The following is a 24,605-nucleotide window of genomic DNA, read 5'->3' as shown; positions in this document are numbered from 1 at the left end:
GGCCTGATTTGTCAATTGTTCAGCTGGGTGAAGTTCACTTGTCTGTTCTCTTCTCTGGTCTCACAACACAAAGCTGTGTATCTAGCCAATGCATCCCGCCCTTCTTTTCTCCCATCCCTCAGGCAGTGCTGCCCCAACCCTCACTGGGATGAATCTCTGGCAGCAGGATGTGACAGCAGGGCCTGCAAAAGCCACCCTGGGGGCCAAGCTCGGTGCTGGCAGGGTTCCCGATAGCTTCTTCACCCACAACACCAGCAGCAGAACCCGGTCCAGCATCCCTCCCTGGAGCAGAAGGGCTACCACACCCCACGCTTCCCCAGGGGAAAGGAGAAACATCAGCTCTACACTGGTTTACACCCATCAGGGCTTTGTGTCGTTTGTTTGTTCTTTAAATGTGAATGTATATGCCTGCAACATCAGTGTCACCAATTATGAAGCAGGTGTGAGTGCACCTGCCCACTGTTTGCTTGTATGTCTTCTATCAAGACTAAGTCTCCTGCCATGTCATCCCTACACTGTGTTCAGGGCCATGTGATAAGTCTGGCTAAGGACTTATAAATGCTATTTTTTTTCCAAAATATTTTCATACAATGAAACTAGCCCTTGCTTTGGGCAAAGACTTTAAAGTACATGCGCTTCCCCCATGGAGTCTCACTCTGAGGATTATTTATTTTCACGCCAGTAGCATTGTTGTCAGAGAGGAGCAGGGACCCCTCCTCCTGTCCATGGTTAAGCGCAGTCCTTCCTGAGCTTGCCCTGGAAATCCTTCCTGCAGTGTTGAAGGGAGAGACAGACAGTGATAGTGTGACCCAATTCACAGCACAGCAGTGGCCGAGGTATTTGCCTGGTGAGGTGGAGGTTTAACTCACTGGCCATTACAGTTCCAGGGACTCCCCACTCTCACACTTAAGTTAGTAACACTTGGTTAGTTCACGGGCCTGCAGAAAGCAGGGACATTCAGAAGAAGGACACGAACCAGAAAGGTATTTTAGATCTGTTACTTATAATTTACACACCAATGACATACGGCATAAAGACAAAATATACAGATTTTCATATATATATATACAGGGTTCAACACAGTGCACAATTTAAAGTTATGTTACAGTTAAGTGTACAATTTTAAATATGGCTTTATAAACTAGTAGTAATAACAGTGCTAAAATAATGTATCTCTCATGTAAGTACATAGACAAATAACATAATGCAGCTACAGCATTAAAGTCCTCATTTAGCAATGTGATACTTCATTTTGTTAGGAAAAACTTGTACACCATGTATAGCTGGGTATCTCCCTCCCCCCATACCCATCCACCCGTGCTTTATTCCTGCTGGATTGCACACCCTGTAAGTTAAAACTTTGGGACCTGTATTCTTCAAGTATTCTGGAAAATAAAAACCTGTACAGTCGAGGAAAGATCAGTCACAAGAACGAACTAAAAAGGGAGGGAAGAACACACGCAAACCTCGTGCCCAGTGAAGCTTAAAAAGCTTTTTCTTTTTTTGTAAAAGAGTTAAACAAAATACAAAGGTCACATCTTGTCTGCCTTACTCTAGGGAACAGTCCCATTAATGAGAAGTGCAAAATTCTGGGTCACTTGGAAGCTTGGTCGGAAATTTCTGGCCCTGCTGAAGCAAACAACGCTTCTGCCAGTGACTTCAAGGGGGCAGGATTTGGTTCTGTAGAAGTTGAATGCTTTTAGGAAGCATACACTCTATTGCTGCTTTAGTTTGCTGAGCTGAATGTGGAAATCATTAGAGGAAATCCTACAGTCCTTTGTATTCATGAGTCAGACTCAATGCTCATAATGTGGCCTTAAAAATTTGCAAGTTGGGCAAACGGGACGTGGTACTTACAGCTTAGCACCGCAGTGACTCACTGAATGTTTTTATCGATTAAGATTCCCATGCTGTACATACAGACATCCCATTTCTTCTCCAAACACCTCAGGGAACTGTGAAAATCTCTGCCAAGAAGTTCTTCACCTTGACACGTGCAGCAAAGGCGTGCAAGCGAAGCCCTCCCTGATGGACGTCTAAGAGAGCATCGCTGAGACAGGCCTGATTTGTGTTGCAACACTTCTCTCCACTAAGGCAGAGCCGTGAGGAGTAGGGTCACTAGCCTGAAACTCAGCTTCGCAGTAACCAGTAGCTGAAGCACAGCACACACGTGGACTGGGAGCAGCAATAAGCTGCTGAAAACCACTGCAGTCACCCAAGGGTACCTCCGGCCCTCCTGGACCACACAAGGTCAGACTGTGCTACCTGGGTGTTCCTCCAGGTCGCAGCCACCAACATGCATGGCCATGACCCACCCCTACGCTATGTGTCTCCAGCCCCCTGTGCCAGCTACTGGGCTGTCCGCCCTGATTCTGCGCTCACAGAGCATAATTTATTTTGATTATAAGCCTAATTCGTGATTTTGTAGTATTTGGAGATGGAGGGGTTAGGCTAAACAGCTACTTGTCAGAAAAAAGATTCAAATTCTTCTTCAAACATCTAAGGGCAAGACCCACTCAAATTCATCCCCTGCCACAGAAATTTCACTTGCGAGCTGCCCTGCATAAATCTGCACATAACACACTTTTCCAGCAGGCAATATTTTGTACGGCTCGGTATCTGACAGATACAACCCTTTCAATGAAAACAGTATGAAGCTGTCATGATTACTTGAGCAGACATCACTGACAAAAGGAAATTTGTGCCTGAACTATTGCTGCAGAAATATTTCAGGCAATATTTTTTTCAAAGAGAATACAGATCTGGAGGGACACTGCCAAGGTTTTAAAGATCAAAACGTGTGACTTGCAGTGTTATAATTGGATGCGAACAGTCCTCCAGATCTGAAACATCAGGTTCGGTTTGGTTTTTAAATCAAGCACCACATTTGTACAATTTCTGTAGGACCTACACATCCCAGCATCTGCTTCCCCACTCGGTAACAGTGAGCTCTGCTGACAGAGCCAGCGACGCCAACACTGACAGACAAATCCATCCTGACACGACAAAGCGTTACACAACCAAACACTGCAATTCACAGCAGAAAAGAAAAAAAAAAAAAAAAAAAAAACACAACAGGCTGTTTTAAATTTAACTATATTGGAAACGCAGGGGGTTCTTTAACCTCCTGCTTACCAAATGAGAAGCCCACTTACCATTGCCTTGGAGCAGCAGTACGGAAACAAGTGCAATACGTGGCCTTTGGCACTGTTTAAATTAAAACAAGGGGGCAGAACCACGCTGCCCCACAGCAGCAGCAAGAGCTGCTCCCCAGCTCTTCTTCCAGGTCTGGAGCCGGCGGCTGTGATGCTCTCCAACTCCCTGCCCTGCAGGGAGTCCCTGCATGGCCAGCAGCACCTCAGGCATGATGCTGTGGCCTCCTTCACCCCCAGCTTGAAAAGGCCGTCGAACCTTGTGGGGCTGTCCCAGGTTTCACCACTACGATGACACCTGATTTCTTGCCTGCCCTGCAGCACGGCCAGGACCTCCAGGATGCTTGCAGTTTTGATCAAGGAACAGTGAGGGCAAGAAAAATAAATAAATAAATAAATAAATAAATAAATAAATAAATAAATAAAAGTAAGAACCCAAGGGAACAGTATGGAGCTGGGACAGTGGAGGGTCAGGCTGGGGGTTAGGGAAAGGTTCTGCACCCAGAGGGTGATCGGGCACTGGGACAGGCTTACAGCACTGAGCTGCAGGAGTTCAAGTGTTTCAACAGCACTCTCAGACACATGGCCTGGTTTTTGGGTGGTCCTGTGTGGAGCCAGGGGTTGGACTCAGTGATCCTCGTGGGACCCTTCCAACGCAGGATATTCTGTGATTCCATGATTCTCTCCGACAATTTGTAGTTCTGCCCCTCAGCACGGAGATAAAAAATAGAAATGATCAAGGGGAAAAAACAACACTGTGGGCCTAAGGAAACATTGCTCTTTTAGCAGAATTTTGGAAGCTTAAGAAATCTGCTCTGTTTATGTTGAAGACAACTCTTGTACGCTTTCCCCATTCAAACCAAAATGAACTAAACTCCTTCATAGGTGTTAAAGCAAGCTCTTTTTTAGACATTTTTCCCCCCAGAAACATTTTGCCAAGACCAGCTTCCAAAAGAAAAAGGCTTAGAATAAATCCTTTAAACAGGTCTAAAAGCCAGTATTTGCTTCTGGGCAGGATAAACACACCCAAGGATTTCCTATCAGACCCTGTCAAAACACTACACATATAAATCCCTACAGAGATGCTGTTCCCTAATTTCACCCCTAGTTTGAAACATGGCCAAACACAGAAACACAGTATCTGGAGTAGCTGTCATGAGGAAAAAGCTACTTAGTGAGTAACTTCTTCCTTAAAATAACCTGAGTAGTTCCTAAGAAATGGAAGGCAAGTGACATGCTACAGAATACATTCACCTAACTGATTAAAACACTGAAAAAAATCTCAGCTGACAACAAGAAGTTCCTCCCCCTTCCCCAGCCCCGTCAGATCTGTTCTCCTTGTTTCACTCTTCTGCATCACGGTGCCTCGCCGCACTTGCCAAGGTGAAGTCAAGCCCCTGTGCAGGATTAATCCCAGAGTATTTCTCACCATACCGCTCCTTTTGACACTGAAACATGAACACACAGCTATTATATATCTATATTATATATAGAGAGAGATGCCCTGCTCTGCAGCAGCACTGGATCCTTGGCAGGAGCAATTCTGGCAACAAAGCTCTGGGCCAGCCCCCAGGAAGACCTCCAGACATGGGAGAAGACCACGATGTGACACCAGCCTCACACCACGGTGGCAATGCCAATTCCCGTGCCTGCTGCCGTGCACAGCCGTGTGATACCCTAATCCAGCTGCACACACACGGACAGGTAAAATTACACCGCTGCCTTCTGGCTGGCTGCATTTTGGGAAGTCACAAGCATCGCTGCCACTGGCAGATCTGTCAGCCCAGGGAAATGACAACGATGAGACCGTCCGCTGAACTCAGGCTGGTGTTTTAATAATGGGGACTCATTGCTGGAACTGCTGTTCGCAGGGGCTCCATACCTGGAAACACGTTCTCCTCAGGCTGAAAAGATGGAGAAGGCATAGCCTTCAGACACACAGCTTCAAAGCTCAATTCACGGCAAAATAAATGAGAGGATCTCTATCAGAATTTCCACCATGAGTGTTTTTTAAAGAGGAGCTTCTTGACATAGATGCCTGTTACCCAGAACGTCAGTACCTAACTGTTTGCAGGCAGCATCTGCCCTGACTTATCTAGGAAGTTTCACAGATGTATCAGACCATCACCCCTTGTGCTTTCAAGCCCAAGACTTATCTTCTTGTGACCTGTTCCTGTGCTTAGTTTCCTGAGAAGGGTCCCAAGTAATCATTAATACCATCGTCCTCCTCAGTTTGGGTTTGTTTCACAAATGCTGCTTGCCCACAACAACAGAGGCTGGAGCAGAGCCCCAGGGAAATGTGTGAGGAATTTAGGAAGTAGATGCCAGTTCACGCACACCTCAGACCAAACTGCAGCAGCTCCCAGGCATGGGAAGTGACTGCAGACTTGTCCCTCCACTTGCAGAGCCACAGCTAGCTGGGTGTTCCCCACAGCAAGCATTTTCCTCTGATGGAAAAACTCCACAGCCCATGAAAAGAACATGTCCTTTGAAAGCCGGAACTAGTTCAGGCTCCAGACTACTAAGCCTACCAACAATTAGCATCCTAAAGCATTTGCATCCTGTCTATTCCCAGAATAGACATTCGATAATTTTTTTTTGCTGAAGGGTCCTGATTCATGGAACTGTAATTCACTGAGAAAGCCCCGATTAAACTACTTTCAACAGGCTACCGCCAACGTTTGCAGGCAAATAATTGATTTTACACACATGTTTACAAAGACCAGAACCATCTGTAATTTCCATATGCTTTCTCTCCACTTAAAATCAACCGGTCAAGGCCAAGCAACACAGGTGTAGATGTTAAACTTCACACAAGTAGGCAAACCCAATGCATCCATTCTCACCTCAGACACTGTGACAACATGTACACCCAGCATGCAGGTAGCTAAGTAAAATTCTTCCAAAACTTCACCAAATCAACACAGCATCAATCATTTTCTTCCACAGGAGAAAAGTGTGCCAGTAATGCCTCTTCCACTTTCATCCTCAACCCATTCCCGTGAAGATATCAACACAAACCAGCTCTTACAAGTGCTCTGCCACCTGGATGCTTCTCCCACCCAGCTGTGGGATTTGTTTTTCAGTGAGAGCAAAAATGTAGATTGAATGGTCCCGTTGCCCTCTGGACCTCCAGTTTGCCCATGAGTGTTTTAAATAACTGTTTACCTTGGTTCCATCTGAACAGTTACACAAAATGAAATAAGATTGAGACAGTCCAGTCCAACATGTGACAGCCAAGTCAAGCACAATGGTCTCTTGGAGGTGGTACAGACCTCCTCCCAGCCTGGAGCAGAAAAGAAATCAGACTGGTCCCAAGAAACAGCTTGTCTGCAAAACGGGAGATGCTTGTACACATCATTTGCATTGTTTGTGATCTCTGTAGTCATCCATGTCCACATCCGAATCAAAGAGCGAGTGTCCAGTGTAATCTGTGTCAGGGGTATGAGAAATACTGTTCCCTTCCTCATCAAATGTTTCTGTCCTTGAATAAAAACTGAAGTCCTGCAAAGGGGAGTGAGTCTTGCTTGCTTCACTGCTTTCTTCGGATTCATACAGAGTGTTATCGTCATCATGGTGCCACTCTGGCCAGAATTTCCTCCTTATTCTTTCACAATACATAGCAAGGTTAATCAGTTCACCTGCAACACAGCACAACAGACTCCAGTAAATACATCCAGTCAATAACACTTTAACTCACCGGCTGATGCAGGAACATATTAGCATAGTTTCGAAATAAATTGTGCAGGTTCTCTCCAAAGAAGTACCCGAAACTTGTTTTGAAATGGCAAGATCCAGTCAATCCTCTCAGTGGCTGTTCACATAACTTAAAACACACACTATTAACCCATACGCAGTAAGAAAGGTTACACTGAAATGAACATAAATGCATGTAACGGAATACCTAACCTAAATACAATATCTACAGAAATAAATCAAGACAAGACACTATTAGTGTAAGATTTTCGTGACAAAATTCTTGCTTATTTAGCAGAAGCATGGTTTCTAAAGTCAGGACTTGATGCTACATTTACAATTCATTTATTTATTAAAATCTCGTGAATTTGGATGTTTGGGGCTTGCACCACCAGATGGCAGCGTTGTCTGCAAGGTAAATTCAGGGGTTTGGTTTTTATGACTCGCCTCTAATGTTCCTAGCCCACAGAAGTATGTTATGCTTTATGTTTATATGTATACATATGCTTAAAGAGAAGAATTTATGAGGAAACTTCAACGACCAAAGAAATAACAGCATATTAGAGGGATTATGTATGAGTATATGGAACCAGCACTCATAATGTAACACAGCATGAGTAGCTAGATGGGTACAGAGAATCGTCCATGCTGCTTGGGCATTTATATAATTTACCATTCCTTTCTCTTAGATACAAAATAGTTCAAACATCATTTTCCCTGAAACCTATGGACCCTTTAGAATTCTATCTGTCCCTTCAGACATCAAGAGAAAGAACTATATGGACTATATCTATGTCCCTCATAAAAAATCTCAAGTATATTTTTTCCTCCACTCAAAGTGCTAGTAATGGGCAAGTCTGTGCCTCCAAACTGTTGCCTTAGTAGCTACCTCTTGCTCGGAGTAGGTCTACAGATCAGATTCATTCCTTTCACAGCTATTTCATATCCTTCGTTCTTTCCATTTTTCACACTGTGTGGCTTTATTCTGCATAGCGACGCCAAGATGCTCCCACCAGACTGACACGCATATGCCACTCCACAAAGGAAAAAAGAAGTTGGGGCAGGAGGAGGAGCTATGTTGGTTTCCAATTCATGCAAAAACAAAGAAACTCCAAAGCCAGACTGGAATCTTTTCCTTGCCCAGCATCCTTAGTAGCAACAAAGGCTCTAATTGCACTGGGACAACAGTGCTTGCAATTCTACTGTCAGTGGAAACTCCTCAGTTCAGCAAAATTTGGCTCATGGCTTCTAATACTTTACCCAGCGTTCATTCCATAGAGGCATTTGGTCTTTGCTATGTTAAACAGGGAAAAGATCAAGTACAGGAACAGAAACAATCACCATGCAGAACATTAAAGTGAAAACAAACAAGAATTTTAAGGAAAAAAAAAACAACATTGCAGGATATAAGTGCTACATCAAAGGCAAGAACAGCCTAGGATGCAGTTAAGTGCCCCTGCAATCTTCAAATAACCTTACAAGGTGCTCCAAGTTTAAACACAGCAAATGCCACCAAGAGTCTTTGTTCTGTTTTGTTTTTTTCCCCTTTGTCGGAGATCACTTAAAACCTCTTACCTTTGATTAGCCTCTCTGGTCTGGTCCCTGGTAGTGTCCACATTGCCTGGGCCAGATGCCCAAAAACGGTGGCATCAACAGTGGAAAGGTTTGGTCCCATAATGTACTTCTTGTCACCTGTAAATACAACAGCAAACGTTTCACTGGGGAAATGGCAGTGAAAATCTGGATTTTTCCCGTTATGTCCTCAACACAATTTTTATAGAAAATCATTTAGTTCAAAGACAGAGATTTGATACTGATTAGGGTTCAAAAGCTGATCCCAGGCCTCAGTAGGTGAAATCCATTTGTGCAGCTTGTTCAGACTGACACTGATGCATCGCTAAGACTCACTGTGACTGCTCAGAGCAGATTTGCATCTCCAGGAGAGGCAGAAGACATATGAGGACACAGCAGATAGAGGAGAAAGCAGCCGTGGGCAGGAGCAAACAGCTTGGAGCTTGGAGTGAGTTTGCCAAGAACCTCTCGCCAGGTGACACCGCTCCAAGGACGGCCACGAGGCTCTTCCCACTCACTGCCCCCAGCTCCATCCCGCTTGTGGAAGGCACCAGGAGGAGTCCTGGAGCGTCCTCACTTCAGAGACAGGAGCCCCACAGACAGCAAACAGCAAAGCAGGCTCTCCCCACGCCACCGCCACAGCTTCACAAACTGAGAGCGGGGTGTTTCACACTCAGTCACAGCACGGACAGCGGGCTCAACAGACCACCAGCCCTCCTCACACACACCTTCCCCACCTCCCGGCACTGCCTTCTGACCAGCAGGGACACAGCCACGGCACTCCTGGTGCACGGGCAGGGGGAACGGCAGCCACGTGGCACTGCCCTGGTCTGCAGGAAGGACGTGCCTGCTCCGCACACCTCTCTGGGCACCCGGCCGTCGTGATGGTCCTGGGCAGCTACCAGAGCACACACAGACAGCAGCTAACTAAGACAGGGAAGAAAATCCTCTTTCAAGGAGGCCATTCACAAAAGGATGATCCAGTACCAGCTTGCTGCCTCAGCTCAGGCATTAGCCCCGCAGCACAGGCAGCAAGCAGGGCACACAAGTGAGACATGAGGCATTTCAGGGGTCAGGTTAGATGGCTGCCTTGGCCCTGCCTTGGCCCAATGTGCTATAAAGTGTGAAATGCTGCCCATAATTGAATTTTCCAAATCCAGTTATCCCATCTCCCCAGGACATTCTTCCCTTGTACAACACAAGCTGCCTGTAATTCAGCGGGTTATTAAATGTTAGGGTTATTGAGCGAGCTTAGAAAAACTGTCCAGCGGTGAAATACAGCAAATTGTGAAGTACAGCACAACATAATCTGCTATCCCCCTGTACTACAACGTAGCAAAGCAGTGCTCAGGAATAAGGAATAATGGTAACTTCCTACAGCAAGCCAGATGTGGTAGCAAAACAGAGCTAACTCTCCCCAGCTCGACCACGGTTATCCAGACAATCCAAAGGTCAAATATAATGACTGTACACTGACTAATCTGACTGACTAATGGGAAAAAAAAAAGTACAATATTCAGCTGATAACATAGTAAAGTAACAATAACATAGCGGGTGCCCATGGAGGCTGTACAAAACCCAGGCAGACACGATGTTCCCATCAATAAGCTGGAACTGGGCGGCAAGGCCCTGCTGGGAGCACACACACCATGCAAAAAGAAAGCAGCGTGGTGGCAAAAAATGAAGAGCAGTCGCAGGGCTGGCAAACGGGGCCACGAGCAGCACGCAGCATGCAGGCACATGCGGAGGTGTAGGAGCCGCAGGGAGGTCTGTCCAGAGAGTGGGAGGCGGAGAGAATGCACAGGGGGAAAAAAAGCACATTTTTTTGCAAGATTTGAAGAAAACACCTTAGAGAGAAGCTTGAGGATATCCAGCCATTTTTCCCATCAAAACCAAAAGTGAGATTAATGGTTACAGCATTTATCTTCACAAGGAGAGGTTGCCTGAAGGCTGAGACCGGGCAAGCTCTGAACTGAAACTGGACAGCTTTTGGTGGTGATTAACACCTGCCACCAATTACTGACGAACACAGTGGCATCTCCACCTCCTGAAATCTTCTGACTAAAGCTGGATGCCTTTTGGAAAGACCCGCTTCAACCAGAAGCAAGATGGGTGCCTCAGGGCAGCAACCCATTTGTAGAGACCTGACTGGATGATTCAGAGACCCAGCTGAACTCGAAACCATGAACTTCAGCATCACTATAGGCTCCAGAGTCAAAAGGATACAAATAAATCCGGGAACAGACCCAAAAGCAATTACAGAGAGGCAAACATGGTAACAGCTATACCTGGAAAAGGTTTCAGCTGAAGAAGTTCCTCCCAGCAGGGCCACCTGCTGCTCAGCCTCTCCAGAGGACCATAACAGGGATCACAACGCAATCAGCTCTCAGCAGATTGCAACCCAGAAGCTCAGTGCAGACAGCTCCAGTTCAGACTTCAGCCTGAGCTACACAACTGAAATGAGGCTCCTGTGGTTCTAGCTGAGTGAGGGCGACCTTAAGACTACCTGCACAGCATCCACCCATGACAACCAGCACACCTGAACCCATCCATTTGGACAAACCACTTCCTACCTACAGCTTTGAATAAAGCTGCCCACACCAACCAAATGCAGCAAAGTCCAGCTCACCAAAGTACCACCTGCAAAGGACTTTCGAATGGCAGCCACACCATAATCTATCACATGGTAACAAGTCCCACTAGGAAAAGAGATTCCCCAAAATATAAGAGGTTACATTTGCCAAAATGAACACTACGATGTCCTGAATTCACACAACAAAGCGTTCATCCAAAACCACAGGCCACATTCTGCTCCTTTAGATACAGACGATGCACAGCGAAGCAACCCGCCTACCCCTCTAGAGAGGCAATTTGGTGACAAACAGCGAGGAAAGAAGCCCCGTCCACTTGGGAGTGAAGGTGGCGCTGAGGGCAGCACGGCCTCCACCTACTGACAGAAGCGAGCTCATCTGTGGGTGCGAGCAGGCTGCCACACACAGGCAACCTCACCCCGCGGGCTGTGCTCAAGCAGAATGTGAATCGTTTGCTGTACGTTACCCAGGAGGCTCGCTAGAGTCCGCATGTCCTTCTCCATCAGCGTGTACATCTCCTCCTCCGAGAAGCGGCCGATGCCGTGGCCGTACATCTCCCGCTTCACGATCCCTTTGGTCAGGTGGCAGAGAATCCACTTCAGCAGGTCACTGAGGGGGCCGTACACCGAAATCATCTTCTGCGTCTCATGAAGGTTTTCCACCCACTGGCAATACGCCAGAGTCCTGGAAGGATGCACAAAGCAGGTTGTAAGAGTCGTCACCCTGCAACAGCTCCCACAAAGGTCAGATTGTTTTAACACGAGATGCTCTCTGCCCCGATGCAGAGCTAGCGCCCCGTGAAAGCAGACCTTGGTGCACCTCGGGGTGCCAAAAGGGTTTATTAGCCAAAGCTGACCGACTGCACAGGCCTAGGGAAAACAAAGAAAAACTGAGAAACCAACCTCTCCTCCCACCAACCTGTTCTCCTTGCTTTCTATACTGCTAGAATTTAGCCAAGCCGTAACTTTGCACCAACAAAAATACTTTATGATTTCTCATAAAGATCTCTGCTCTCTTCAGAGATTAGCAATGACACCACCTTTACAAAAAAAAAAAAAAAAAAAAAAAAAGGAAACTGAAAAGGTGGTCGTTCTCAGGTTATGTTTTTCCAGCGTTTTTTCTTCCCCTAATGAAGATGTTGATCTTGTATGAGACACACTTCTAAAGGCTTCTGCTGTGTCTCAGGCTGCACTGCAGCTTTATTAAATGGCAAATGCATTACTTCAAAAAGTCTTTTCATCAAAATTTGTCTTACCAGCTATATGTTTCATTTCCCACAATAATTTTTGTGCTTTATTAATACTGTAAGCCAAGAAAGTCATTTGTTGCTGTTGCTACTTTAACTTTTCTAATGCACAGCACCTTCTGACACAAGACTTTCTGAAGAAACAAGAGACCATACGACTTGTGACAAAAGTTCAAAGGGTACTGAAAGATGGGCTAAAGACATCTCAAAGCATACATGACAAATGTTTGAAGCCAACAGGGTCTCAGAAATATTGGGAATTTATAGCCACGTTCCGTTATATTTTTACAAATTTCCGAACTAAAAAATTTTAAAAAGTAGGCATTAAAAGTATTTCAGATGGTATGAAAAAACCACTCGTGAGATATGATAAACTAATGAAGCTAGATAGAAAAGCTGGAATATCAGAAGTTGCAAGTTCACATATGTAAAATATTAAATAGTGTTTAATAATTAAATGTTTCCATTTCCACTATGATTGGAGCTCTTTTTTTTTTTTTAAGTTCAGAATATGACTTCAGTAGAATTCTACATATTTCTACTTGCCTGTAATCTCCTTAGTGCCTATACGGATCAGCTAATTCAAAGTATGAGAAAAAAAGAGAGGCATCTCCTGGAAAACTCCTACTTCTTTTTTTTAAACTTGCATGCCTTATCAACCTCCAGTATATCATGACCAGAAGGTGAATTCAGCACTACCATCAGGGAAAAACTACTTTTGCACAATGAAAAATGCTCCAATCTTTACATTTTCACAAATTCCTTATTTGAATTACTAATAACATGGGGTAAAAAGAGCATATTTGGCATAACAGCTGAAAAAAAATCCACTTAAAGCTCGAATTTACAATGCTCTCAGAAAGGATGAAAGGCATTTCAATTCTACTAAAAGCTGTCCCCTGCAGACAATGTCTTCTGCTCAAACTGATTTCATTAAAGCCAGTAACAACGAGGCCCATGCAGTCGTTGGTGCAAATGCACGAAGAGCAAGAACCAAAAATGCACCTGCTTTGCTTCTGACAGCTTTTACCCTCACCAGGTTTCTCCACGACCTGTTGTGCTGTATCAGTAGGACAACAGCATCCCACTGATGGCTCACATACCTCGGTGCAGCTCTTCAAATGTAGACGTTGCACAATCCTTAGCGCTCAAAATGGATGAATCAACCAAAGTTTTGGGGCAAGTTTCAGCAAAGCTGGGTTCAAAACAAAACTGGGTTTAGAAAGGGGCACCAGAATGAAATGGGGAACATGAAACCAGCAAGCACTGGAGCAAATGGGTACTGAAATACCAGAAGCATCAACTTTGGCAGAAAGATGTGCTGAAACACTGCTTTGCCCCAAAAGCAGACATAAAAGGTGAAACATCTTAAGAAACATGGGAAGAAAACTGGGCTGAAAACCTAAGGGCACTTCATAAAGCAGAACATTTCAGTAGCTGTGTTTCACAGGCCTGGGAAAGGACACAGACCCTTGGATGGATACAGCTTTGAAGGGGAAGAAAGAACCTGGTCTTGATGAGAACATGAGGAAATAATTACAAGCATTACCTACATCCATCAGCTATCAATTATACTTTTTACTTGAATAAGCTGAGAGAAACCTGCTCTCCAATAGCACAGCTGTGCATCTGACTATGAAGGCCCTCATTCCCCAGCATGGATCTCATTGGCTTCACCTGGCCACTCTGCAGCACAGTTTTAGTTGCTTTATGACAATGGGGCTCACCATAGAGAAGGACAGCAAGAAAAACATGACAAAACCAAGCAAAAATGCAGAAAGGAGACTCTGCTGTAGTATTTTTGAAAAAATCACGCCAGTCCAACAGCCCCTCCAGCCCTTCCAGGACTATTATGCACTCTGACTCCATCAGCGAGCTGGCACCGCACCAAGTCATCAACCATGCCCAGGACAGCTTTAATTTCATGAGACAGGACAAATAAGGTTTCCCACAAAGCTAATTAGCCTGTCCTACAAAACAAGAGCACATTTCCCTAACGTTCACTTGCTCGCTCTGGGGAAGAAGGTCTTTGGGTTTGGAAGAGGCAGATACCAGACGAAGAGTCAACGACCCGGACGGCAATGCAGGAAAAGCAGAACGGCACCAGATTTTGGTAATCCCATCTCAGCTAAGTCATCAAGCACGATCTTGGATGTGTGCCTGTCGCTCTGAGTGAGTAAAGTTGTCGTGTCCCAGATCTCAAATTTATGTGGGCAATGAAGCCAGCTCAACAGATTACTGCTGAGTTTATGCCTGTAATTTTATGGTTCAGAGCACGCAAAAGCACAGAAAAAAAGTAGGCTCGGATTTAGAGGGACAGCTAAAGGTACTTTTAAAACTAGCTTTATGGGCACTTTGTTAAAATGATTATATTCAAAGGTTGATAAAATCAGTGCTTCCCACCAAAACATGCTCCTCTGCATCCAATTCCGCCCATCATTCCTCTGCTTAGACTGCATTAGTCCAGCATTATAAAAATTACAAAAAGTTAGGAAATGCCAGAAATCAGGTAGTCTAATTCAGCATAATGATACATTTTAAACTACAGTCAGTATTTATGGGATGCCATTTTAAATATTGGCCTGAACTGAGCATTTCAGGTAACATTAGCGTTTCCGTTAGTGCCAGCACATCTGTAAAAATGTAAAAAATGTAAAAATCCTGGAGTATGAATAAAACAATAATGCATGAAAAAAATCCTACAGAGGTGAAGCAAATCTGAAGTATAAATGTAACAGCAGCTCTGGCCTCAATACATAAATCAGGAGAAGAGATGGAGAAAGTGACTCATCAGCAGCAGCTTGCCTGATTATCCCCAAACTAACTGAACTGAAAAAAAAAAAAGCATCAAGGCAAGGGGGGAGATGCTGAAAATGATTCGAACTGGGGGTTATTTTTCCCATCTGAATCCTGCACAGCGTGGAATTTCGTGATAGAGAAAAGGATTATAACAAATTCAATCCACCGTCAGCTGTGGACACCTTACCTGCTGTGTGACTTCTCAGAGGAAATGGCTGTTAAGCCAGCAGTGGCATTCAGGCCTTGTCGATAGCAGGAGAGATGTCACTCGTGTAACTGCCTTGATGTTAAACATGCATTATATTACGCTCAATGCACGGCAGGTCTGAGTACCTATCAAAGTCAGACTCTCTTGTGTTATCGTACCAAGCTCTTCCTGTCCTCCACTCATCACATATGTGGTATTTACATGGTCTTCTTAAAAGACAAAGCAAGAAATTGATAGATTTATGCATGTATATATATTTATAAATCACTAAGGTTGTTTTTCACAACACAGCTAAACCAATTGGATAGGTTTAGCTGGTTCCTAAGGGCCCACGGGTCACTGCTGGGTGTGGAGATATCCCAGGCCAAGCCTTCAGAAGATGACAGAGGTCTGCACACAGATCGAGGACCTCAGGTCAAAGCCTGGTCCCTGAGGCACGGAACTGCTCTGCTCCCATCTCCTCCTGCTGACTCAGCCTCACCCCCACTTAGGTTAGGAGGTTTCTTCCCTTTGCTGATTTAAACATAGCAAAAGGCTGACAATTATAGCCTCCTCCGGGGACAGAAGCTCCAGCACCAGCCTCATGAATCTCAGAGACATGCTGTAATCCCAGTAATAAAATGGGTACACTCAATCACTCACTGGCTCTCTGCCTGACCCCTGCCAGGCATCACAGCCTGGGGCAGAGGCCAGGTGGCTGGAGGCTGATGTTCACAACAGCCCTACACCGCTCTCAGCTCCAGCCAAAGCAGCAATTTCCACCTTTAAGAGGCACTAAGCAACCGGAGCTGCTGCTGAAGATAGGCAATTAGCTCAGCAAAAGCTAAACATTTCAGGAGGAGATACTGAGCACCCACCAGGATTAGCTCCATCCAGAGACAGCACACCACAAGATGTTCTCTGCCTCTTCACTCGATAGATGCACTACAGGATTACTTATTTATGACGGAACTACTTTGCGTGCTGCTGGAAACAGAACTGTATTAATCACAGTTTATACTACTGCTTTGGAGGCTTGAGTTTATAAACCTTACTCTGCAGAAATTGCTTTCACAACTCCCTCACCATGGGACTTGGAGACATCACAAATGAATCCTGAGCTCCTGGTGGGAAGTGGGAAGCACCCAGGTTCAAGCACCGGTGTGAAGGAACCCCACAACCATGAATGTGATCCTGTCAGACGCAAACTCAGCCCTACACAGCTATGGCCTGATTTTATCAGTGCAACTACTCTGGTCAGGGCTGTTATCCAGGAGTTACAGCTGGACCTTTCACTATGCTGCAGAAAAAAAACAACATGCCCTAGGGAATGTGAGGAAAACTCACCTGTGGGACTGAATACAAAAGGCAACAGGGATGTGCAACCAGGCATGCACATTTTTATTTCTATTTCTTCTAGCTTAATCCATTACTTCAATGCCATCTCCTTGCTCCTTGCCCCCTATACTCCTTTATTTCGTGCCCAGCAGCGTTGAGTCTGCTCAGTGGATGGACAGACATCAGCTTCACAAAGGAAGGAAGAGCGATTTATAATTGGGACACACAAAAGCCGTACAAGTTTGTCATCCGTAATGTTGCATTTAAAGCAGTTAAGTCCACGGACCACGAAACAAACAATGTACTTAGGCAAGGAGATGGAGCATTAGGGGCTTAAAAGGCCTCACCTTCCCTCCAGCTGCTACAATAATGGAAGAAAAAAAGTAAAAAAAAAAAAAAAAAAAAAAGTACATTTGCAGATGACAGGTGTCTAAAAGCTGTGGTCAGCTTTTTGAAGACACGTCACTGCAGATGGGTATAAGTAGTGAAAGTCACAGGCTGGGATTTCATTTTGAAACCACATCATTTCAGCCTGCCTACTGAATGCTACATTCCTTCCCAGGAAACACTACAAATGGTTTGAAGGACTATACATACACATGTTCACCTGTTGCTGCTCTTCTTCAATAAGAAAATGAAAGAAAGAAAAAAAACAACAAGGTAAATGCATTCAAGTTAAATCATACACTTTTGGAGAAAGTAAAATGCTGTGTGAATGCAAGACTCAGTACAACAGGAACGTAAGTGCACGCTAGAAAGCAAATGGTTGGGAAAAAGCCTTATGCCTACTGAGGTATCCCATGCAGCATCCAGGACACCACATCCACCTGCTACTTCTGTGGATCCAGTCTGCAAAGGACACTTAAAAACACACTGAAATGAAAAGTTGGGACGCAGGAGGAGGAATAAAAATAAAATAATAAAAATTTAAAAATCACAGATACTATTTTCAAAAGCGTCAGTAAAATGCATAGAATATCAGCAAAGTTATATTTAGGTTTTTCATTCATATCTATACTCCAGCTTCTGAGGATACCACACGTAATGTTGTGTCCTTATCAACTGGTGCTGCTGCCAGCAATACTTACTAACAGGAATATTCTGCGTTACAGGAAAGGCAATAATCCATACTGTAATCACACACACAGACAATAAAAAAACAATAACTGCAGGAAAACAATATTTTAGCTTCACTGTAAATGTTGGGCATTATTTTTTGTTTCCCCTCTCAAACCTTGCCTGTTTGCAGCCATCTTGGCTTTGCTCCTCATTGACCAGGCTGTTCCCACGTGGAGGTCACACAGAGGAGGACAAGCAGCCCACTGCTGCTTCCTTCTGCAACGCCGACTCCTCACCTTGCCTACACATCACTACAGCTCTCGGGGGAGCTGCTCCTGACTCATAGCATAAGCAGAAAGAAGCAGCAGCCTTCCACAGTGAGAAAAGCTGTGAAATTAATAATTGGATAACTGCAATAACCGCGAGACAAAATGAGCATTCCCTAACAGGCAAGAGCGCAGGTGCAGGTCTGACAGAAGAACACAAGCAGCTTTTCCATGCAAGCTTACCAATAGAAGTGCTCCTCCACCATTTTTGTCACTGCTCTGGAAACAGCTCGTTCACGTGGACCCAGGTTTTTATTTAAATTCACTCCGAGTTGCTCTTCCAAAAAGTCAATAATGAACTCAGTGCCAGATACTTTTTTGTGATTGTATTCAATCCATGGCATTTTTCCTTGAGGGGAAAGTTTTCCATCAAAATAGTTCTAAGAAAAAAAGCAAATAAACAGACAAAAAAGGCCCTTCAGATTCTGTTTCAATGAGAATGAAGCTCTTTAATAGCTTTCTGTGTTTTTAAAAGTAACATTTTTAATTAATACACCAGATTAACTGTACCTATACAAACAGAGCAGTGGCTTTAAGTGATACCAAAACAGTTATTTCCAGGTCCTGCAAGGTCTTACAAGCTTCCATATTAGAAGCCACGTGGTTTAATATTACTTAAGTACCTGGGGTATTTAAGGGGTTGGAGATGCTCAGATCTCCCAGAAGATTGGGCCCATCATTCTAAACAAGCTTTTAATCACAGGAATCACACCTTAATTTGGCTCACACACAGAGCAGCACTTTTTGTATTAAAATTATGTTATAAATACTAATTCACTGCCTGTCTCAGTGAGCCCACAATTAAAGTTTTTTTTATCATTTTATCATTCCCTCACCGGGCAGGAGGGAAATATGCCTTTACATGTGCTTCTGCAATTTCCTAACTTGGAAATCTCTCACATTCACAGCCAGGGTTGTTACAATTGGATCTACAATTGGGCCAGCAGCACTGCTGAGCACAGCACGAACACACTGCTGAATACTAGTACGTGTCCTCAGAGCAGCTCTTGCACGGATGTATTAATGTATTTTCTCCATTTTCCAGTTGGAGAAGGTGAAATAGAGAGATGAGAGAATTTATGCCTCATCTAACAAACACGAGAGGTATGCCTGGCTTCCAAAATGTGATCAGATATTTGATCTCAATTCTCTCTTGCTTCTGAAAGCAGGGATACAAGGCAGAATTTTTTTTCTTCTCTTGGGATTCACTTCCTCGTGTCCTATTATTTAGCAAAACAAAAATCCTAGCTCAGAAACCGAATCAGAAAGGCTCACAATGAGCAGGCTCAGTGCCCCACACCTGGCAGTCAGCCTAAGCGTTTTGGGGTCTAGCTGCTAGGTTCAGGGTTAGCTGCTCTCAGCTGATCTGCCTGGGTCTCAAACATTTACCCCACACAAATCCACTAAAGATGGGTTAAGGTCACCACGCAGCAAGGAGCACACACCAGTTGGCGACCCCAGCTCGGCCTGAACACACTGAGCACACAGCACCCAGGCTGCCACCCAAAACAGGGGTGTGCACACCACGAGCAATGCGCGCCCATTCCTGGAGGCTCATCCCTTTTGGATCAGAGCAGAAGAAATGCCTAACGCTGCTGGGAAAACAAAGCCTTCTGGTCGCAGCCTTTTCCGGGACTCCTGCCCAAGCAAATATGACGGAAGGAATACCGGGTTATATAATGTCTCCTACGCTGCATCCACGCCAGGATGAACAAAGCAGCAGGATCCTCCCTGCCCGCACGTGCAGGTGACTGCCCTGTCAGTGGGAGAGACACTGAAACCACCCAGCACCTGAAACCCAACGGAGAGAGTGAAGTCCACAGCCCCTTCAGGGTGAGATTTCCCTTCCTGTGCACAGATACTGATGTTCTGCAGGAGGCAGTGGGCTTGGAGATGTGCCTATAACATATCACAGTTCTGTACTCCACATCGTTTGCAATCCAGAAAAAGCCAATTTTTTGTTATTCAGCCACACAACTCCTCAAGCATGCACACACACATACAAATAGACTGCGTAAAAATCTAGTACTGCACTGATATTATACTCTCAAAAACACAAATGATGGCCTAAGTCGCTTTAGGAAAGTTGGTATAGGCAAACCTAAAAAAAATCTTGCAGGATTTTCATGTTTTGTTACACACAGCTCATCAAACAAAAGGGGAAACATCTTTCAATGACCTGGGGAAACCTTTGTCTCTGGGCAAATCTCACATTATACTGTTCTCGCATCCACTGTTCTCAAGTGGATATTTTTAGGCTTCAAACCTCAGTATCCTTATGGCTGCTGCTAATTGCCATCAAATATTTATCAATTTTCCACTTGAAAACTGGTCCAGCTGCAAAGCAGGAAAGCCATGGTATTATTAAAAAAAAAAAATACCCTCATACCTCATGGTACTTTAACCTGAACTGCAGGCTACAAAGCAACTATAACAAGAGCTCCTGAGAACATCATTTACAGAGGAAATTACAAACCAAGCGGCACAGGGCACTTCTGGGGTAATTTTCTAGTGCTCTCCAGAAGAAATTAGGCTCCACATTTTCAGTTATTGTTGCTTATATTTTACTCTGCCTCATGTCTCCTCTCATAGAGAGTACCATCTTCACAGACCTGGCTTGTAAACATCATGTTTCTGATGTGCTAACACTCATCAGATTATGTAAATGTTCAAATCTTAATATTCACGAGGAAATACAGGAACACCCAAAAGACTTCCACAAGCACCAAGAATGGGTTCCTTTAAAAGGCACTTTATGAAGAAAAGCATGAAACGTTTTGAAAATACAGCTAGGTCGTATCACAGACCAGCCTGAGCAGAACGGGCTGAACTATTTTTGATTGAGAATTTGCACCTCGAAAGGCAGCGTCAAGAAAAACCAAGCACGTTATAAGAACAAATCTGTTTGGAGAAATCCAGATTAGGAAACGGTGGGAATACTTTACTTCATTCCTCCTGTCTTCTGACACACCATTAAAACATTTTGTGCAACACACAGCATGTCACTCAGTACTTTAATGTACTCCAGTAAAGTCAAAACACAAGGAAACAGAAATAGCAGTCTGAAACCTCTGCTATTTGTTCTGATCAGAAACAACTTTCTTTTGTTGTTTTGTTTGTGTTTGTTTTTTTTTTTTGTCACCCTGCTTCATGTTCCTCCTTTCTAAGCAGCCCCTCCCCAGGAAGGTGATGGTTCATAGCAAGCCTCTGGCTGCACCTCCCAGGCTGTTCTCCCTCCCCAGACACTCAGCACAGGGACCTGTGGTAGCTACCACTGCTTGCTCCTGCAGAGCCAAGAGCTGCACCACCTGGTGCCCGGAGAGCTGCAGAGTTCACCTGTAACTCAGTGTGACTGCTGCCCCTGCCAGCTGCATGGGGTACGTCCTCCCTTGGACAGGGCTGGGGGAGACCACACAACTCAGACAGCGGCAGAGTCGCCCCCACAGAGAACTGGAAACACCACAGGGTCGGTGGCCATGGCTACCAACATACGCCTTCCCCTACCTGTATGAGCTGCAAGCAGCACCACATTCCTAGCACAATGCAAAAAAACAGAACCTACCTCCTTCAGACAAAAGAGCTGTGTCCTCAGCTCATAAACTTAGCACCACTGACCTTAGGCCTAAAATCCTATGTAGGGCTGGTAACCCCACAAACGCTGAAATTGTGTATAAACCAACACGCTGACTGACAGTACAGGAAATAGAAAGGGAAGGAGAGCCCTCTGGAAGTCCCTCTCTTCCCACAGTGCCAGGTGGCTGACTTGTACCCAGCACTAGCTTTCCAAATGACTCCATCCTGAATCACGCAAATGTGCAGCGTTATCTTCTGGAAGTAATTACATCCTGCGACAGCCATCTTTTACACTGCAGCTTTCCTTAACTACTCCCCATCAGAGCGATTTTAATCATTTCAAACCTCTGAACTGCATAAACTGCTATTAGAGAAAAAACAGACGTCGCCAGGAATAGTCTTCCCTTCAGATGTGCAATTTCTACTCATATTACTCTGGTTTGAGAAGCAATGTGCATTAAGGCCTCCTGGTCCAACGACACGTTCAAACTTCAGTATCTTTCAGGTTCCATCACTCAAAATGAGGAAAATGCATCCCATGGGACAGAAATCCCCCCAGTCTACTTCCAAATGCTCAAAAGTATATTATTCAAGTTTCATTACGTCTTAAGGTAATGAACATTAAATTTCATGCTTTTGAAGACTTAAGAAAAATGTACTAATTAGGTTTTCTTTTACTTCCAATGCAAAGGAGCTTAATTGCATAGGAATGTGGATGAGTATCAACCCCAAATATGAAATAAATTTGTTAAATGGTTTGTTTTCCTCTGCAAAAGACTGATCAAAATATTCTTAAGAGCACCTGGATATGCAGCAAAAAAAAAGTGACTTGAACCCATCTGGGGTGAGCACGAGGTGAGCCATGGCTCAGGCCCTTGGAGACACAGTAAAATCCCGAACTTACATTGCATGGGGAAAAAAAAAGAAAAAAGAAAGAGAGAGAGATTTCTTCCACCGAAGATCCTTAGATACAACCTAAGATACAACAGTAATGACGACATCTGAAATGCCCTCAGTGCTTTACACAAACAGCAAAAAGACCCGTCCTGTGTTTCAAAGAGCTTGTCTTCTGCACAAGCTGCCTGGTGACACCACCACACAGCATGTGCCCAACTCGTGCCATCGCAACTGAACCCTGACATTAACAGGCAAGACAGCAAGATTGTGCTCTCTGCCTTTCCTTCACTGGAGTACCTTGGGCTTCAACCCCCAAGGGAAGCCAGCATGGGGGGCACCCGGCCACAACTAGGGAGCCGTATTCACAGCAAGGAGAGCAGCCCCGTCTTCCCTCACGAGAGGGGAAGCACCAGTGATGCGAGGTGAAGCAGAAGGGAGGCACATCTTCCTAGGAGAGCACTGGGAAGAAACCTGTGCACCGCCAGGAAAACAAGAAGCTGCAGCTATTTAATCCTGTTCTCTTTAGCAAGATGCAATTCAAAGACCATATAATACCATGCTTTAGTTTTAGTGTATTATTTAGCATTACATAAACCACGAGCAACCTTCCCACTTCAGCATTTCCAAACAAGTTAGCTTCCAATGTTGACTTAGCTTTACCAATTACATCTAGAGCTGTTCTAGCCCAACTTCATTCAAATTGTACCTTTAAAGGTTATATTGCAAATGTAACCGCAGATAAAAAAGGTTTGATCTACCCAGGCAGCTGTATGGGTACCTCTCCCCGGATGAGGAAGATTGGGAGGGGAGGATGCCTGCTTGGTACTTCACGCAATTATAGGGAAAGGAAAGCTGTACAGATGTACCTGGTAGGGCAAATCAGCCATCCTTAAGTAAGTTTCCATTTTCAGGCAGAAAGGGGATAGACTCGGGACACCATTGTTAGGCCTCGAAAACTGATGCAGTATAATAGCATCCTTTGAATCCACCTCTTGCTCCTTCCTGTCAAGAACAAAACAGGCTTTAAAACCCCAAAACCCAGGTGCATCATACCCCAGCACATCACAGACACAAAGGAGAAATCCTGGCTGAGGCAGCAGCGCGTCCTCCCTTAATGGCCTACCGCAATTTTTGTTGGTTTGTTTGTTTGTTATTCGCTGGATCTCGAGCCACTAAAAGGCACTTACAGTGCTGCGGCAGAGAGGTTTGGCTGATCCCACACTGGAGACGGCGGCGGGTGCGCCAGCACGAAGGGCCCCATCGCCTCGTCCCCCTGCAAGCCTCCCACTCGCCCCCTCGGTAAAACCCAAGCCCTCCTTGTCCTAGGGGCTCCCTGCATCCCCCCCGGCTCACAGGGCTGCGCCCCCGCGCCCTCCCCGCGCCGTGGAGCCGTAAGATGGCTCCGCGCCGCCCCGCTGCCCCTCACCGTATGGCCAGCAGCTCGTGGAGCAGGTAGGCGGCGGCGGCCAGCAGGGCGCCGCCGGTCAGGTACAGCGTCTTCTTCCACCACGAGTCGGAGCCCAGCGCCGCCATGGTGCCGCCCGCCCCCGCGCCCGCCAGCGGGAAGGCGACGATCTCGCCCCCATAGAGGGCGGGCGGCGGCTCCTCGGGCCCCCCGCACCAGCCCAGCGACAGGCTGCGGTTGCGGCTCAGGTCCGCCACGCAGGAGCGGGGCGCCGCCAGCCCGACCCCCCACAGCATGCTGCGGGCGGCACCCGCATCCCACGGCGCACACCGGCCCTGCCCGGCCGAGCCGGGGAGGCTCCGCCGGCCGCCGGCCCCCTGCCGCCGCTGCGCAGGGCTGGGGGGCGGCGGCTGCTGCTGCTGCTGCTGCTGCTGCTGCTGGTGCTGGTGCTGCTCCTCCTGCTCCTCCTGCTGCTGGTGGTGGTGGCAGTGCGAGGAGCTGCCTGCTGAGGGCACCCGCGCCCGCCTGCCGCTGGGCTGGGCGAGCCTCGCCCAAATTGTGGGGCCGGGGGGTGGGGGACGTCGCCGCCGTGTCCCCAGGGGCTGCCGCCTCGCCCCGGTGTGTCACAGCCGTGTTTGAGGGAGGAGGCGGCTGCCGTCAAAGCCCAGTGCCCGTGTTTTTCTGTTATTCTGGTGCCCGGTGAGGTGACTGAGGGGAACACATCCAAACCATGCAATCATAAAATGGCCTGGGTTGGAAGGGAC

The 24,605-nt window shown here is 45.8% G+C and overlaps 1 protein-coding gene across 1 annotated transcript; it reads right to left on the bottom strand.

Annotated features, from left to right (window-relative positions):
* Positions 1–906: 906 nt before the first annotated feature.
* Positions 907–24,344, bottom strand: FAXC (failed axon connections homolog, metaxin like GST domain containing). The gene is made up of 6 exons (XM_068677866.1): positions 23,863–24,344; positions 23,303–23,438; positions 18,150–18,346; positions 11,478–11,695; positions 8,424–8,540; positions 907–6,793 (listed from the first exon to the last, which is right to left on the bottom strand). The coding sequence occupies exons 1-6, from the start codon at positions 24,135–24,137 to the stop codon at positions 6,510–6,512; spliced, it is 1,227 nt and encodes a 408-aa protein (XP_068533967.1). The 5' UTR covers positions 24,138–24,344; the 3' UTR covers positions 907–6,509.
* Positions 24,345–24,605: the final 261 nt, after the last annotated feature.

This window comes from Anas acuta, chromosome 3, assembly GCF_963932015.1.
Source record: "Anas acuta chromosome 3, bAnaAcu1.1, whole genome shotgun sequence".
NCBI lineage: Eukaryota > Metazoa > Chordata > Aves > Anseriformes > Anatidae > Anas > Anas acuta.
The sequence above is the reverse complement of the archived record's forward strand: the minus strand, read 5'-3'. Positions and strand labels throughout refer to the sequence as shown.

Coding starts and splice junctions, on each gene's coding strand:
- FAXC (XM_068677866.1), bottom strand. CDS start 24,137: ATGCTGTGGGGGGTCGGGCTGGCGGCGCCCCGCTCCTGCGTGGCGGAC. Junction 18,347..23,302: donor TGGCTGATTTGCCCTACCAG/GTACATCTGTAC, acceptor TTTTTTTCTTAG/AACTATTTTGATGGAAAACT. Junction 8,541..11,477: donor GACTCTAGCGAGCCTCCTGG/GTAACGTACAGC, acceptor TTGTATTTACAG/GTGACAAGAAGTACATTATG.